Source organism: Alosa sapidissima, chromosome 19 (assembly GCF_018492685.1).
Source record: "Alosa sapidissima isolate fAloSap1 chromosome 19, fAloSap1.pri, whole genome shotgun sequence".
NCBI lineage: Eukaryota > Metazoa > Chordata > Actinopteri > Clupeiformes > Clupeidae > Alosa > Alosa sapidissima.
Window position 1 is genome coordinate 15,426,052 of NC_055975.1, and position 17,331 is coordinate 15,443,382.

The window sequence follows — 17,331 nt, forward strand, 5'->3', positions numbered from 1 at the left end:
CTCTCTCTGCTCTGGCTCTCACTCTCTGTGGTAGGAGGACATCTACTGACTTCACAATCTTACCTACTCTCATTTCAACAGGGCGTCATATTTTGTGTTATGTTTTTGGATTCAGTTTAATCGTTTTTAAAGATGTGAATTGTTGAATGGTATCCTTAGGTCTGGAGGCCCTTGTCTTGATTCAGGACAAGTCTGCAAGCGTTCAGCTGGGGCAGAATGTGAAGATCCTTTGTGCACCAAGTACATCTAGCTGGGCATTAGCGTGGTACCAGCAGAAGGATGGCAGTCCGAAGTTCTTATTGGAAGACGGCAACAGAGCAAGCGGGCTACCCAGCAGATTCACATATTCTGGGTCTGGAAGTCAAGAATATCTGCACATCAACGGAGTGACTGCTGAGGATGAAGCTACTTATTACTGTGCCTGTCATGGATGCACTGCATTAGCTCACAGTGGTACAGAGTAGTGATCTGCTTAGACAAAAACCTGTGATGTTATAAACTGATCTTACAATGAACAGAACCAGTCCAGCTTTCATTACCATCTAGAGATAGGTAATTCTAAGTCAGGTGATGTGTTTAAACCTACTTCCTGTTAGGTTGATGACCGTTTTCACCCTTTTGGTCACACAACTCATGGTCACTGAAGCTTGAAGTCTCATTACACACAGTGACATGCAGCTCAGAGGTTTTTGTACGAGCATGTTTCACTGTGGGCTACCTACTTTGGTGGAGGCACAAAGTTGACCGTGACTGACGGTGGGTAAAACATTTACCTCATTTATGAACAAGGTTACTCTACACCCATTGATCAATCTTTCTAAATTGTCATTTCTTCATGTGATTATGTTTTATCTACAACTGTTTGATTTAACCATTATATGATGAAATGTGCACCTCATATGACCATACATAAATTAATCAGGTAAAACATTCAATACTAGACAAAATCTTTAGAACAATTCGTTTGACACTTTTAATCTGAAATCTGTCCATTGTATGCGTATGATTTCAATACTTTCTCTTTATTTAATATATTTGTACTGGATGCTTATTACATGGGGTAACAAAATGAAAATTTAGTAACTGTAAATGTATTGATACATTTTACCCCCTTTTTAAATTGTACATTTAAAATTGTATCTTTTTAAGCCTTAATCTATTTTTAAACTAGGATGAATTGGCACAGTGAATTCCTTTATGTGATTATCTTTTTTTTTTGATAATGCAACAGTTTGATTTAACCATTAAATAAAGAAATGTATTCATATTTACATGACAATTAATTGATCCTGTAAAAGATTTAACACTAGCCAAAATCTTCTTTTGATGCTTTTAATATGAAATCTGTCTATTTTATACATATAATATTTAATACAATTTTTATATTTAATATATTTTAGTAGATATTTATTACATGACTCATAGGATAACAATATAAACGTTTTTGTCAATGTAATCGTGTGTTTATCCACATTCAGCTCATCCTCCGACTCCCCCTGAGCTGGTCTTGTTGACCCCCTCCCAGGACCTCTCCTCTGGGGACAGGGCTACGGTGGTGTGTCTGGCTCAGGGCTTCTACCCTGACGGTGCCACCCTGACCTGGTCAGAGGAGGGCAAAGCTGTGGCGGGCACTGAGTTCCAGACGGGCGAGTCTCAGCGCCAATCTGATGGCACCTTCTCCCTCAGCAGCGTCCTGACGGTCCAGCCGGAACGCTGGCGCTCTGGACACACCTACACCTGTCAGCTGAGCCACTCCGCCCTCTCCAGCCCTCTGAGCAAGAGTGTGGCACACGGACAGTGCAGCTAGAGGCAGAGAGCAGGAGTCAGCTCAGAGGCAGAGCAACACAAATGGGCTATTTTTGCCTAAATGCAGCCATAGGATTCTCTTCCAGATATGGCAATCTCTTCTGTTCTTTGCAAACTACTTAATATCAAAAGCAACATAGTACAAATATAATTTCTGGATTGTATTTTAGTCAGTATTTACTTCCTTTAAATATTTTGTGGCTAATGTGTGTTATTTGGTTGTTTTATCATGCATTGTTGTTAAAAGATCATTCTGTTTACTTAAGAATCTCAATAAAGCATTTTCATGAAAATACATGGCTGTTTGTATTTAATTGTTGCGTTGGTATTAAATTACCCAGTTGAACTATACATAACTTTTAAAAATATATTTGGGTCTGCTGCCTTTACAACAAACTTTACAGTTTTGTTTCTGTACTAGCCAAGGATTATAGCAAAAAAATGCATTCTCACAGTGGTGACATGAGCCATGTTGAATATGAGGCTAACCGTTTGCCACAAGCTATTGCAAGCGCTCCCGTAGCACAATAGACTAGACGTCGCTATGCAAAGCACTTGAAGCATTGAGCCAGCGCCGCAGGTTCTAATCCTGCTTCATGACGTGACCACCGCTGTCACGCGGTCTCCCGTTAATTTAGGCAGCCGTGGCCTACTGGTTAGCGCTTCGGAAGTGTAACCGGAGAGCCCCGACCAATAGGCAAGGCACCTAACCCCTCACTGCTCCCCGAGTGCCGCTGTTGTTGCAGGCAGCTCACTGCGCCGGGATTACTGTGTGCTTTACCTCACTGTGTGCTGATTGTGTTTCACTAATTGGGATACTAATCACGGATTGGGATAAATGCAGAGACCAAATTTCCCTCACGGGATCAAAAGAGTATATATACTTATACTTATGTCACACAGGATGCACTAATGTTACTTCTCTATGTCACAATACAATATGTTGTGACAAGTGGGTTCAAAGTGAAAAAAGTTTTCCTGGGTCCTATTATATTGAGATTATAATGCCGGTCAAATGTGCTCCATATAAGACCATTTCATATGATGAAAGAACAATAATTTCAAAAAAAAGTCGCCACATACTTTGACAGGAAAAAGAACTGAAACCGCCCAACTCATTTACATTCTGTTCCAAACTTAAATCAACATTTCCTGTGACCAAGCATGAGTAGTATTCTGGCTCAGAACAGAACTTTAATTTCCTTGTGCATAGAATCCATGATTTTTTAGGCTCAATTGAAAAATAAAAAAAATACCCGCAAACTGTTCTATATTAACAACGTTTCGACCAGAGGTCTTCGTCAGGTATCCCTCTGGTCAAAACGTTATTAATAAACCACTCTGGGAGCTTATAACAGTGTGCGGGTATCTTTTTATTTTTCAATTGTCGACCAAGCCTTATACCCAGCACCTGTTTAATTTTTGTAGATGTGCGTGCACTTCACTCATTGACCTTTTTTTAGGCCCAATCCCAGGACTAGTGGCGGTTCCTCTGAGGCCAAAGGAACCTTTTTCTAATAACAAACACACACATACATGGCTGTGTCGTTTGCCATACCCCTTCCCTTGTCAGTTTTAATATTGTAGTGTGTTCACACAGCATCCAGCATCATCACAGTGCCTCCAACAGTTATTTTCATTTCATGAGCTTTCAATCCATCAACGCATAAATAGGTTGCATGAAGTTATGCTAGAGTGAGTTCTCCTGCATTCACACCTTCAGTACACTATGCAATGCTTAACCCTTAGATGCATGACTTACCAGTACCTACACTCTTCCATGAGTGGGGTCAAAAATGACCCCAATTAGAATGAATGCGTTTTATGCTGTAAACTTTTAAAAAATTATTTCGTTTTGGTTAAAGATGATGATTTGATTTGATGATGATGATGATGATGAGAACAATAATTATATATATTAATTATAACATATTATATAATATTTGTATTTTTTATATATTTTTAAGATTTGTTGACTCAAGGCAACATTGTACCATAACGGTGAAAAATGAAATAATTCCTATTTTTAAGAATTAAAGATAACTTATTATTTTAAACCACCTATCCTTATAACTTATCAATAACACAAAAATATTTATCTGGATTTCAATGCATTACAAGTCTCATGCTTAACAAAAATCTTATTTTAAACTCAGTTGTTTAGTTACTCAGTTGCCCGCAGGCAACATGTGCTGAATGAAAATCAAATTTTACAAATAAGAAGTTATAATGATCAAAACATACAAATGATCATGAAATCATCACAATCACTGTGATTTACTAGTTAAAAGCTCCATAAATCTCCCCAAATATTCTCGGGTAAACACATACACACACATGAGTTGGCACACTTACACCCATGCTCATGTATGCGTACTGATGCACACTCATGCATACATACATTACAACATCTACTTTCCCTCTGAGACATGTACCTAACTTTCTGAAAGTTTAGTAAGCAAGTTGTCTCAAAAGAGAACGCAGGGGGTAGGCCTACACTGCAAATAGAGGGATAAGTCAGGCCTCAAACGTGGGGCTACAGGCTAGCAGGTCTCCAGCTTCACCGCAACACCAAAAAGCCATAAATGTTGCTATGGTAGTCAGGGCACATACTCAACCGTAGTGATGGCATTCTATAAAACTTCATGAAGCACACTCATGCACATACAGGTGCTTCCCTACTTAGTATATTTGGTATGGCCATATGCAAGTCTGTTATGGTACAATGTTGCATCAGGGCAGCATGCAGTTTCACATTGATATGAAAATGTGTTGATAATACATCTTTACTTATCAATAAAACATGCTCATATTTTGTCTTGATGATTTACTGGAAGAAAAGCACTGAGAAATGCAATTTCCACAAGGGAAAATATGGTGTTGCAAGACACCTGCACAGTCCCTGAATGAGGAAGCAAAATGACTGCCTGTGAGTCATGTGACTTTTCTTGCTGTTGCATTGAATAGTACTGGAGTTCCCACCCCTGCTAAAGAATTATCCAATCAAATGGTTGTTTCATTTTGACAGTAAATGTATACCTGACAGTCACAGTTGATAAAAAATCAAAGGTTCTAAATTCCATAGGAAATGCTTGGGGTCATTTTTGACCACACGTATGGAAAAGTGTGGTACTGATACAAAAATGCAATTGGTAGAAAATAAATCGTATGGTTTGGTATCCAATTAGATACAAATCCAAATGGCCTCAAGACAAAGACAACCTATTTGAGGAATACATGGAAGATTAAATGATACAAATTTAAAATGACAAAGATATTGCAAAAAAAATATCCCCTCCCCCTCCCCCCTGACTCGATGTTGCCAACACGGATGCCGAAACACTACTGACTTTGTGATTACTAGATAGGTGGAGGGTGGCGGCATCAGGCCAAAACACAACATGACATGACAAAACACAACATCAACATCAGTTGAGGGCTGCAACTTCACTTTTTAAATGTCAAATATCCTGGCCGGACTACTATTGTCAGTGATATAAGTATTTGAAATAAACATGATTTCTTAATGTCTAGTGACTTATCAGGGCCATTTTATGACTAATTGAAATACATTTCTTACATACGGTTCCTTTAAGCTTTGATATAAGCATTTTGTGATGAAAACATGACATTTCTACCAGTGTTACTACAAACCATATGATTTATTTTCTGATGTGGAGGTAGATCCTTCTTGGTGCTTTGACTCACAAAGATATTTTCAGTGTATAAATCATAAGGGAAAAAAAAGGAATGTCCGCACACTTGCTCCCATCAGGATTTTTTAATGACTTTCACCCGTGTATAAATAATTTAATTAAATAATAATATTTGTTTTGTTATATTGTCTATCCCACAAAGTAGATATACAAAGCCATGTTTTATATAGCTTATAATTACTTACAGTGCTCTTTTTTTTTTAGAAATAAGCTTCCAACAGGCTTTCAAGACACTGATCATATAAAATGTTATGGATGTTAAAGGAGTCATGTAATTCTGTGTTCAAGTTGTTTTGAACCAGCCACATGGCAGGCCTCCATTGTCTTGCATTGTATTTCATACAGCGGCACACGTGTCTGTGTGCCCTGCCTATAATGTTTTCGAATTATATTCCTTTTTCTTTTCTGTCTTAACATCTTTGGATATTTTTTCCCATCCAGTTTAATTTCCCTAAATTAGAGTTTTAAATGCAGGAAGTATGCCCTAAACTGACTCTTTTGACTTTTAAAAGAGACTGGTCGTGCACATGTATTATTATTCCTCCCAAGGTACTTGGAATTTAGTCCAGTAGATGGCGGTAATGCTTTATGATTGCAAACTGCCAGTGATCAACGAAGAAGAAAGAAGAGTCGTTGCGACCTAATAAGATGAGTAGCCTGGATGTTTTGTGCTTAAATTTCAGTCTGTTTCAAGTTGTGTAACCTTTGAATTGCATTGGCGAGTTTCTTGCGGCACGTCGAACAGTTCCAGTTATGGATTTCGTTGAGGATTCGGCAGGCAGCGTTTCCTGCACTGACCTGCCGCAAATTATAGACGGTAAATGGTTAAAGTGGTTAGAGAACTGCTGTAGCCTAGGTCAGGGGTTTTCAACTGATTGTGAACCAGGGACCACAATGACTAATTACGCAACCACAGGACCACCACTGAATAAAAAATACTGATTCCCACATTGAAACTACATTACTGAATCCATGGTCACTACCACTAGCAAAGTCCTCATGGACCACTGGTTGAAAATCCCTGGCCTAGGTATTCATTGTCTATTCACGTTTTGCGTTAAATCAGTCTCTGAATGAATTGTAAGAATGTTCCTATATTTTGTCGAACCTCTTCTAGTTGATAGCTCACCTGGGTGCGTTTCCCAAAACCAGTTATAACCTGTTAGCAACTAGTTGGCAATAGGAAATTGCATTACAAGTAACAAAGTTGCTGTGGTTTTGAGAAACGCGCCCCTGCTCGACAGCTCCCCTCCTACACAGCTCTTTCTGTTCGTATCTTCACTCCCACAAACCGCTGGCACGCTATCTGGCAAAATATTATTATGACCGCCGCGCAGCGAAGCGCATGCCCAAATTTCCGTCAATGATTCCCGGGACACTGAAAGACCGGGGTACACGAAACTTGGTGGACATGTAACCCCACATGGATAGCATGGAACCATCGTTTTTCGTTTTGATCTGTAGCCCCCCCGCTGAATTGGACCCCCCAAAGGAGGGTAGGGCAGACACAGTTTTCTGTGAATATCTCGAAAACCGTAGGGTTTAGGAGGACCTTTTTTTTTTGTATGTTGATCTCAAGGGGCCATGTCAACCCATTCCATAACCACTCATTTCATGTATAGCGCCACCTAGTTAAAAATTAAAAAGCAAAAAATTAGGTGTTTTCATCTCAATATCTCTGGCTGACAAGGTCAAAACTGCACGAAATTAGAAGTGTAGGATCATTATGACACCCTCTGAATGCATGCCAAGTTTTGTGTACTTTCGTTCATGGGGGGCCTTACAATAAAATAATTTATGTGTACATTTAGTGACGTACACCAACAAGGATTCCCGGGACACTGAAAGACCGGGGTACACAAAACTTGGTGGGCATGTACCCCCACATGGATAGCATGGAACCGTCATTTTTCGTTTTCATCTGCAGCCCCCCCGCTGGACTGGACCCCCCCGAAAGGAGGGTAGGGCAGACACAGTTCTCTGTGAATCTTTTATGGTATGTTGGTCTCAAGGGCCCACATCAACCTGGCTCATAATCACTCATTTGTGATTTGCCCCCCCCCCCCCCCCCCCCCGGTAAAAAATGAAAATGCAATATTATTCTGCTTTAATCGCCCCTATCTTCAGTTAAGATGTTCAGAACTGCACCAAATTTTATGTGTATGATTGACCTGGCATTCTCTGGGGGTCTGGGGGTATGCCAAGTTTCGTAGAATTTCATCCATGGGGGGGGCTAAAAAAATTAGGTTATGTGTACATTTAGTGACTGTACACTCATTGGCCTGTAAATGGCGGTGCACACATATAAACATGCACACACACAGGCACCCACATACTATCGGTATTAGAACGGCCGATACATAATTACAAATTCAATAGGATCAAAAGAAAGCCAAAATATTCATCATCATCATCATGGCTGCATTTTCAGTATTGGCGATAAGTAGTCGTTTGTCCACTAGATGGCGCATCGTTGCAGTGAGACGTAATTTTTTTGGAAGTTAAAAGTGGGTTGAAAAAATAATGGACACTTCCTACAAGGACTGTAATTTACCGCAGCGAACATCTAATAAGGACAGGACGATGTTCACATGAAGTGTAAGTGAGGATGAAGTGAGGATGTTTATCGGACATGCTTGGTTTTTACTGCAGGTACGTTAATCTTGTAATATCAATAAGGACCTAGGTAATGTTACCGTTAGCGTTGGTTGAGTGATGGAGGCCCATTTGATTGATTGCATTTGTAGAAAACTATAAATGCGGTTATACCAAGCAAATTGATAGCAGCACTGTTTGTATCTTTCGACTGTCATTTATTGCACGTGCTACAAAATCATTCTGTGCAATGGAAGATTTACCAACGTTACACCGGTCTGATACAGTTTTGCCTATACATGCGTGAGACTGAGACGCCTGTTTATTTTGTTTTAAGTGCGTGCAGGGTGTGAGAGGGGAATCGATGTGCTTTGATTCCAGCTTGGTAGTTGTAGTCTGTGAAATTAAAAAGCACGTGTGTGTGAAGTATCCAAACAATGACACCTTCATTTCATTATGGCTGCTTTAGCAACACACCTTAAGCTACTGTGTAGTGGGTCCCATTTAGAAGTGGCTACTTCATTCGCGCTTTCCTTGACTCATGGAACTGCGTGAATGTTATTACAACTTTTTGCCACGATATGGCAGTTTAAGTCCGCTTGATACTGTAAGTCGTAAGCCATTGGTTTCCAAAGGAGATTTTATTTGTGTCGCCAGCATAGCCTATTGACAATTTATGTTGTAAATAGGCCTACCTTATAATCCTACCTGTAGCTGTAGGGAAGCTAACAGCTTTCTATTAGGATCTAGTTTGTTAGTTACAGTTTTGTCATAACTCCCTAATGCATTTTTGCATTTAGAATAGCCAGAGCGTGTATATCTCAATCTGAAAATTAAACAATATCGGGTGCCTATGGACTAGGCTGGGTGAACCCAGCCTGATCTGCCCGCTATTTATTTTTTGATTTCTTAAAAGATTGAGCTTGGTCTGATGAAAGCCAGACTAGCCATGGACCTCAGTTACACAATGCAAGGGAACATGAATCAGCCTATATTTGCACGAACAATAACGGACAAAAGCTCTTCAACTTTGGCCCGTTAAAATGTGTATGAACAGTCTAGCGACGCATTTCATCAAGGCCCATTTGGACATGTCAGTTATTTGCACCACTGGTTAGATGTAAAACAGCATTTCGTTTACTTAATTTGTGCATTAACAATAACGTTTCAGACTACTGTTACTTAATTTGTGCATTGACAATAAAGTATTACATGAACTAAAGATGACTAAAATCTTATGTAGAAGAAGAAACATTCACAAAAAATCCATCCATCCAAAAATGACCTTTGTTTTTGATAGCTGTTGAAAACGGCATGGAACTGACAGAGATGTTTTTGTTTATAAATACATAAATAAATAAATAAATAACATTATGCTGATACCTTTTGCTTTTCCCAAATACAATGTAGCCTACAGGTGTAAGTGACCTTTCATCAATCCAGTTGCAATGGATGAACTGTGATGACCTGCCCTACTTGTGATTGTTTAGAGATTTTAAAGGTTTTATAACAATGCTACATCTTCTTTGGCTATTCTACAATCTATTCACCTTTTCAGCACAAGTAGGCTACTTTCTGTGCAGCCGCACACACACACTCAGGCATGCCAAACAAGCATACACAAAAGTTTCAAGAGTGGGGGATGGAGTAAAAGATGGAGACAAATTGAAGTGTGATTTATTTTCGCGGAATGGATGTACAGGACTGAGCAGCGGTCATATTTTGTACCGCTATGCGGTACATCTAGTTTAGGCACCGCTAGTCTGAGATTTACTAGTAGGCCTAGTAGTCCGGCAGCCAAATACCATATTTAGGTGAACCTGGTTTTGTCGGTTAAAGTTTTTTTTTTTGCTGTTTCTTGCTGTCAAGGGGTAACTCAATAAGATTAGAGAGGGAGCCCAATGATATCCCTTGGGCAATTCTTGATATTAAGCCAATTTCTTGTCCAATGTGTTGAATATAAAGCGAGGCACCACAGGTGAATAGGGTAAAAAAAATAACTAGCAGATATCACTATGAAACTTCCCCAGTTGATTACTTACATTAATATGGAAAAAATGTATTAGCATTTGGACTGTTTCTTTGGACAGCCCAGGCTCCAGAAACAGCAACAAAAACAACTTGGTCCAGGACCATAAAAACAAACTGTTCCAGCCAATCACCGATTAGATGCACGTTTAAGAGAGTTTCAATTGCACGGGAGGGGGGGGGGGAGTAGCAAACTAGCTCTCTGTTTTGTTTGAAAGTCAACAGAAGTGACATTACCCAACATCGCTTAGAGTACCTTTAAAAAAATGTGTGGTGTGTGAGAGCATTGAGCTCACCCACATATTTTTATTTTAAAATAGATTTTGCATAGGTATTTATTTAGCTTTAGACTTTGCACTTTGCCCATGATTTAGGCTCAATTGGGGCTACTGTACACCTCTAAAACTTCAAACTAGAAGGGCACTTGCCAAAGCCTAAGTCAGTATCTCAAAACGGCCCTTTCCATTAGACTTGTAAATCCGTCGCCCGAGTTGGAAAGTGTAAATTACCCAGCTTTCTTGCGGCATTTCACGCAGGCACGCCCCCTTTACCTCGGAGTACTTGAGGGTACCCCGAGGTGGACGTACGACCTTACGACAAACATGGCTGCGCCCATAGTTGAGATGAGATGACATGTATTTTTTTTGCATATGTACTGTGTTGGTCATTTTAATGTTGATGCAATGCTCTTACACACAAGATTACATTGCTGCTTCAATTCAGTCACCAATTCATACATTGCATGGTCTTGCTGTGCGTGCAATACAATGTAACAATTTGTTTTCCAGCCGTTTAGCTAGAGGCTACATGTAGCACAAAACAATAACAATGATTAGCCTCCTTCTAATGCCCATCGTGGCTCGAGAGAAACGCGTTCCTTTAGCAACTCATTCGTACATGTTGTACGGGTGGGTGTACAATGATTTACGAGTCTAATGGAAAGGGCCATATGTCTTACGAGGAAGTGACGTCATTTCACAAGTTACGGGCTGTCACAAGCCATCAGCATGGACAAGTGGATCATACAATAAATCTGTGAATGTGAAAATGCTGGCTTATGTTACACCCTTCCACCATGTTACATGAAAATCAGACCTGTAGTTTTTTATCCTTCATAAAGACAGTGAAACCACCTGCACAGGAAACATATCCTTTCAAGTTTGCAAATGGCTGCTGCTGTTTCTTTAAACCGTATGAGATAAAAATACTTCTTTTTAATCCTTCCTGTAGTGGGAACTGACCTCAGAATAGAACCGATCATCTCAACTGAAAAGGTGAGTTTGTTTTGTAAAATTCATATTATTTGCGATGCAAAAATGGTACTATAACTAAACATCTGATCAACAGACATGCTAACAAAAATCATAATTCAATTCTGATGAAAGAGTAAAACCAGATCATACATGCTAAAGCTGGGAATAGATCTCCTGTTTTTTTGTTGTTTTTTCCCCCAATCAAACGTGCAAATGGAATTGCAATTGGAAGTTGGTAGTATCATAACTACAACCATGGTGACCATAGAACGGACCGGTCAAGATAATAGTGGCCATCTTAAGTAAGAACACACAGTGTTCTTGTGTGGACGCAAAACCTTTGAAAAACTATGAAAAACAATAATGTGGACTAAAAATCATTTTCACCTCACATATGCACATTTCTTTTTACCTGGCTAAATGTGAGCAAGGCCTGAATCTGGATAGCATCAACAATGGAAAAAATCGCAAAGGATTCAAATCTGTTACACACATAACAATTCATTTTGTTTGCATTTGCATTTGCATTTTGTATTTCTCTCTTTTCTTCATGAATTTCAGGGACAGGAGAAACAACCAGGCATAGCTCCAGTCCTCTGCTCTGAAGCAGAACTTTACTGTACAGACCCTTTGGTTCTAGCTCAATTAAGGAGAGTATCGGTGGTGCTGGTGGACTGCAGTAGAACACAAGGAAGACGCAAGAACAAGAACAACAGAGATGGAGAACAGCCCAAACCCAGTAAGACATCTCATGTATGTAAACTTAGCTTCATGTTGTGTTCATTCCAAAACTACAGTACATACACACCTTGATTTTTGTGTACCGTCACACCCCTGATTGTCCATGGATGTAGGTGTGGTTCAATGTGGTGACATGTACATTGTAATGGAAGAACTCATGTTGTTTGTTGGTGCTGAGATGTGTCTTTTTACTTTTGAAGGTAAGAAGCCATACTCCTGCTCCGAGTGTGGCAAGAGTTTCACTGAATATCGAAAAATGCAACGGCACCAGTACAATCACACCAGAGAGAAGCCATACTCCTGCACCCAGTGTGACAAGAGATTCACTTATCTTCGAAATCTGACAAAACATCAGCCCATTCATACAGGGGAAAAGCCATACTCTTGCTCTGAGTGTGACAAGAGCTTCAACAGAGAGGACAGCCTGAAACGCCACCGGAGTGTTCACACAGAGGAAAGGCCATACCACTGCAGTGAGTGTGGCAAGAATTTTAAAGCAAAGAAAGATCTTGACACACACCAGCTCATTCACACAGAACAAAAGCTTTTCTCTTGCTCTCAGTGTGAAAGGAGTTTCGCCACCAAGACTAGACTCAAGCAACACGAGCTCATCCACACAGGAGAAAGACCCCACTCCTGCGCTCAGTGTGGCAAGAGTTTCGTTCAGGCGGGAGATCTCAAACGACACCAGCGCATTCACTCCGGGGAGAGGCCATACCATTGCAATCAGTGTGACAAGTCGTTCAGAGACAAGGGACAGCTCAACGTGCATAAGCGCATTCATTCAGGAGACGTGTTTCTCTGCTGTCACTGTGGCAAGTTTTTCTGTCGAGAAGCACAGCTCAGCAGACACATACGTAGTCACACTGGAGAGAGGCCGTACACCTGTGCTCAGTGTAATAAGAGCTTTAGACATAAAGGTGGTCTCAAAGCTCATCAGTTCATCCATGCAGGACATAAGCCACATCAGTGCACAGAGTGTGGCAGGAGTTTCACCCAGCGGGGAGATCTTGTGCGACACCTGCGCACCCACACAGAGGAGAAACCGTACCGCTGCATTCAGTGTGGCAAGAGCTTCAGGGAAGGATGTCTCAAGGTGCACATGCGACTTCATGCTGGAGAGAAGCCACACAAGTGCGATGTGTGTGGCAAGAGATTCACTCAGTTGGGGAGTCTCAAACGGCACCAGCGCATTCACACTGGAGAGAAACCATACCACTGCGCTCTGTGTGACAAGAGTTTTACTACCGGTAGCGGCCTAAAAATGCATGAGCGCAGCCACACAGGAGAGCGGTGCTACGCCTGCTCCCGATGTGACAAGACTTTCATTCAGCTAGGCCATCTGAAAACCCACCAGAAAGTGCACACAGGAAAAGAGATCTATGAGGACCCGTGAGGATATTCACACTGAATAGAGGGCATATCTGTACACCCAGTGTGAGTAACTTTGTACTCTATATACTGAATATGACTCATTCCATGTCAGTTCAGACAGAATCCAGGAAAATCGTCGCCACACCATCTCAGAATTTGCTCAAAGTTTGTCTGCATGACGCTTAGGTCCCAAAACCTAAAGGAGAATTCTGGCGCTTTTCACATACTGTAGATCTCTGTACGACAGGATGACTGACAGGATTTGAACAGAAATAGTTTACAGGCCATGGCTTGCTTTTGGGGCCCATTCATGATATGACGAGGTCTGAGACGATAATAACCTTATTTGATTTGACACAGAATAACCCTATGAGTGCCCTATGTAATGGTAGCCCCCCTCTCACTCATCTTTGGTACTTGAAGTCTGTATAGTTTCCAGAGTGTGAAAAGCCGTCATCTACATGTGCATGTGTTTGGTTACTATATAATATCTAACATGGTTTATCTCCTTTCTTCACATTTTAGGTTTGTTCAACAATGTAAAAAATGTTGTGTGTTGTGACAGAGACATATTATCTACATGAGAAAAGTTCCCCATTTCTTCAGACAATGGTAAAAGAGTATATTCTGAGCTATTAGGTGCTGTGGCCTGCCAGGTGCTTTTCAATTAAAAGTTTTCTATGAAAATAGAAAAATGCTATGGTGTTTCCTTCACAATAAGCCTTCATTTTATTCATGCCATTTGTAAGATGCCTGACACAAATCTAAGAATTTAGTTCTATATGGACATAAGAAATGGTCCATGAAATGGCCTAATCAAAAAAAGCTTTAACAGAAAACCAATTGATTAGTGGACTAGACAGTGTGCACCAGACACTCTCTGTACAAGCTGACACAGAGACATGCTGAACCCCCCCCTGCTGTGGGGCCCTCTGATAATCACCCCGTAGCCTCCACTACCCCGTCAAACCCCCGGAATCTCAGCAAACAAATGGATATAGTGCGCACAAAGAGATAGATCAGAAATCTATATTGCCTATCAAGGCTGCTAAGAGGCTATCAGGAAAGAAGGGTCATCCTGAAACATCAGTGCCTGATCTACTAACAGCGAACCATCCTAAGGCTGATATCAATACCCCACCTCCACCGACTCCTTGTTACCGCAAAGACATGACAACATTGGACACTGCTGGAATGACGACTGCGAGCAAGGCCGCTGCAACAAACTCCCCTGGACCTCAACAGTCAAATGGAGACTGAACCAATATTCAATCCCGACTCCCCTGATTTCCCATCATCATCCACACCCAATCACCTCCCCCACTCAATCAAACTCCCCTACTGGCAACAGTCCAGTCTCTGCAGAGAACATCATGTGCTTGGGTGGGGATGATGAATGATGGGTATTTAGGGGAGTTGGGGTCAGATTCTGGGTTGTTTGATTGGGTGGTGGGGTGATGGGAGATTAGGGGCGGTTGAGTGGGCTACATGCTCACAGTCTCCATTTGACTGCTGCCATGCAGCTTTTAACTAGCACAGGACCGTCAACAGGCGGTGCTCTACTAGACCTTCAGCTGTTTTCTCTTTTCAACAGCTGTTGTAAAGGCCCTTCTCAAGAAGAATAACCTGGCTCCATGTGTTCTTTGCACACACAAAAACATTGCTCAAATATCGCCTCCATAATATTTAGGCTACTATAACATGGATGAACTTATTAATAGCATACGATGATAAAAAGTAGAAATTATCTACCCTTAATTAACACAGTTTTCACAAAGTCTGGAGGGGGAAGCAATTCACAATCTGTCGGTATGACCTGCTACAATGCCTTGTAAAAAGAGCAAAATGCTATACTGTGTTTCATCTGAGAGGGCGCTAAAATCTGTTTATTGTAAATGTTTATTTTGGTGTTCCCAAAACACCTCTACCAAATGCGTGATTCATCACAGATTTCGTTCTAAATGGATGGTTTATCAACTGTCTCTGGATAAGGTTAAACATTGATCTCAATACAAATTTCAAGTTTTTGCCTGAAATTGCACTGTGCCTATTTACAGGGAAACAGTCAAAATAAATGTGTGATGTACTCACACAGAGTTACAGAGGCTAGAATATATTTTTTTCTTTCTGCCGGATTACAAGCATCTCTGAACTGACCACATTTCAGCCCTCTAGGTCACTTGATATCACTTAGAAACACAACTGAGCCCTAGCACCAGGTCTTGTGAAGCTGTGTGCAAACGTAGATCAATATAGAATGAAAATATGAGTGCTTTAGAGCATTATTGGTCAAGGTATGCCCATGCGTTTCGTAAAATGCCTATGGAAACTCCCCATAGGACTTTTTGTTATCCAAAATGCATACTGACAATCAAATGCTTACTGCACATGAACCCCTTTGTGTAGAAGCATAATCCTGGTCTCAAATGAAAGGTAACACTTTGAGGTTTCTTGTGGACTATTTTGATTGTATGTCAGGTGTTCTGATATAGACTGACTACACAAAATATGAAATAATTACAAAAAAGTCTCTATTTTTGCATAGAGATGACTATGCATCTGTACAACTAATATTGGATAATACAACATGAAGATTCAATTTCTATGGATTCTTGTGAATATTTCAGTACCCAATATGTTGCATCTACTTATTGTGCTGCAGCCAGAAGTCAGGGTAGCACCAAAAGTGTGTGTGGGGGGGGGGGGGGCATTTTGGATCAAATTTAATTAAGACATAATAAGATTAATCTGAGAATGTAAAGCACTATACATATTTTACATGAAAAAAGTTGTCATTTTTGGATTCCCAAGATTCAAAGCTTTGAAATGGTGTATAACATTACTATGTTACATAGCAATATGGTGCATACAATTTATTTAGAATGTTGGGGGGAGGTGGTGGAGGGGGGTAACCGTAGTCCAGTCATTTTAAGCCAAAATAGGGGTCAACGTTGAACAAATTGCAACAGAAGAAAACTTAACTGATTTTGTATCCTCAATATGTCCTGAGTAAGGGAAAAAAGCCCCGAAGAATCCCAATAGGGGAAAGTTTAGAAAAAGACCTAAATATACCCTATTCATGCAAATAGGGAAAAAAAATTAACCTTCACATATCACCATGACTGAGTTGATTACTTACATCAAGACAAACAAAATATGTATTATAAGTTTTTTGAAATTGTTTGTTAAAATGGGCAAACAGGGCATAATGTAATAGGTATGTATAGGTATAAGTAAGGTCTGACCCAAAACTGATTGCAACATTTGACAAACAAATTGTCCAAGGCATGGAGGAAGATGATACATGTCCTAACTGGTATTATATCTCATCTAGAGGGTATATGCTTTTAGAAAATATATAGTTTATGGTGTTTAATTTGTTTTCCCTGGACAGTATAGGCCAAAATGTATCCACTTTACACTAGATTCACCTTTACAGAATAGAGGGCAATGTATTGTGCATGGTATGGAGGAAGATGGGAAATGTCTTAAATGGTGTTATATCTCCTCTAGGGGGTATATGCTTATAGAAAATATATAGTTTAGGGTGTTTAATCTGTTTCCCTTAATAGTGCAGGCCAAAATGTATCAGCTGTTTACTTGATTCGCCTATACAGAATAGAGGAGTATGTGTTATGCATGGTATGGAGGAAGATGGGACATAAGTTGATTGATGCTATATTTCATGTACAGTGCATGCTTTTATAATATGCATTTGACTGTTCTATGACTTTGGTAAAACCATGACCCATGCATAGGCATGCATTGTCAATTATTAATCTTAAACTATATGTATTAGTATAGCATGCACCTTTTTG

At 40.2% G+C, this 17,331-nt stretch overlaps 1 protein-coding gene and 1 gene segment (V, D, J or C); both read left to right on the forward strand.

Moving 5' to 3' along the window:
* The first annotated feature begins 672 nt into the window (after positions 1-672).
* Positions 673-2,099, forward strand: LOC121693619. The segment is given in 3 exon segments: positions 673-685; positions 733-756; positions 1,479-2,099. Coding segments are annotated over 3 exon segments (366 nt in total).
* A 3,991-nt stretch (positions 2,100-6,090) lies between these two features.
* LOC121693703 (zinc finger protein 501-like) lies at positions 6,091-14,191 on the forward strand. 2 transcript variants are annotated; one of them, XM_042073323.1, is made up of 5 exons: positions 6,091-6,339; positions 11,376-11,419; positions 11,960-12,137; positions 12,340-13,576; positions 14,039-14,191. In XM_042073323.1, exons 1-4 carry the CDS (start codon positions 6,276-6,278, stop codon positions 13,533-13,535), a joined length of 1,482 nt encoding a protein of 493 aa, XP_041929257.1. In that variant the 5' UTR covers positions 6,091-6,275; the 3' UTR covers positions 13,536-13,576; positions 14,039-14,191. The 2 variants fall into 2 exon arrangements, with proteins under 2 accessions (XP_041929257.1, XP_041929256.1); XM_042073322.1 differs by lacking the exon at positions 14,039-14,191 and having other exon boundaries at positions 12,340-13,979.
* The last annotated feature ends 3,140 nt before the right edge of the window (positions 14,192-17,331 follow it).

Coding starts and splice junctions, on each gene's coding strand:
- LOC121693703 (XM_042073323.1), top strand. CDS start 6,276: ATGGATTTCGTTGAGGATTCGGCAGGCAGCGTTTCCTGCACTGACCTG. Junction 6,340..11,375: donor CCTGCCGCAAATTATAGACG/GTAAATGGTTAA, acceptor TCCTTCCTGTAG/TGGGAACTGACCTCAGAATA. Junction 11,420..11,959: donor CGATCATCTCAACTGAAAAG/GTGAGTTTGTTT, acceptor CATGAATTTCAG/GGACAGGAGAAACAACCAGG.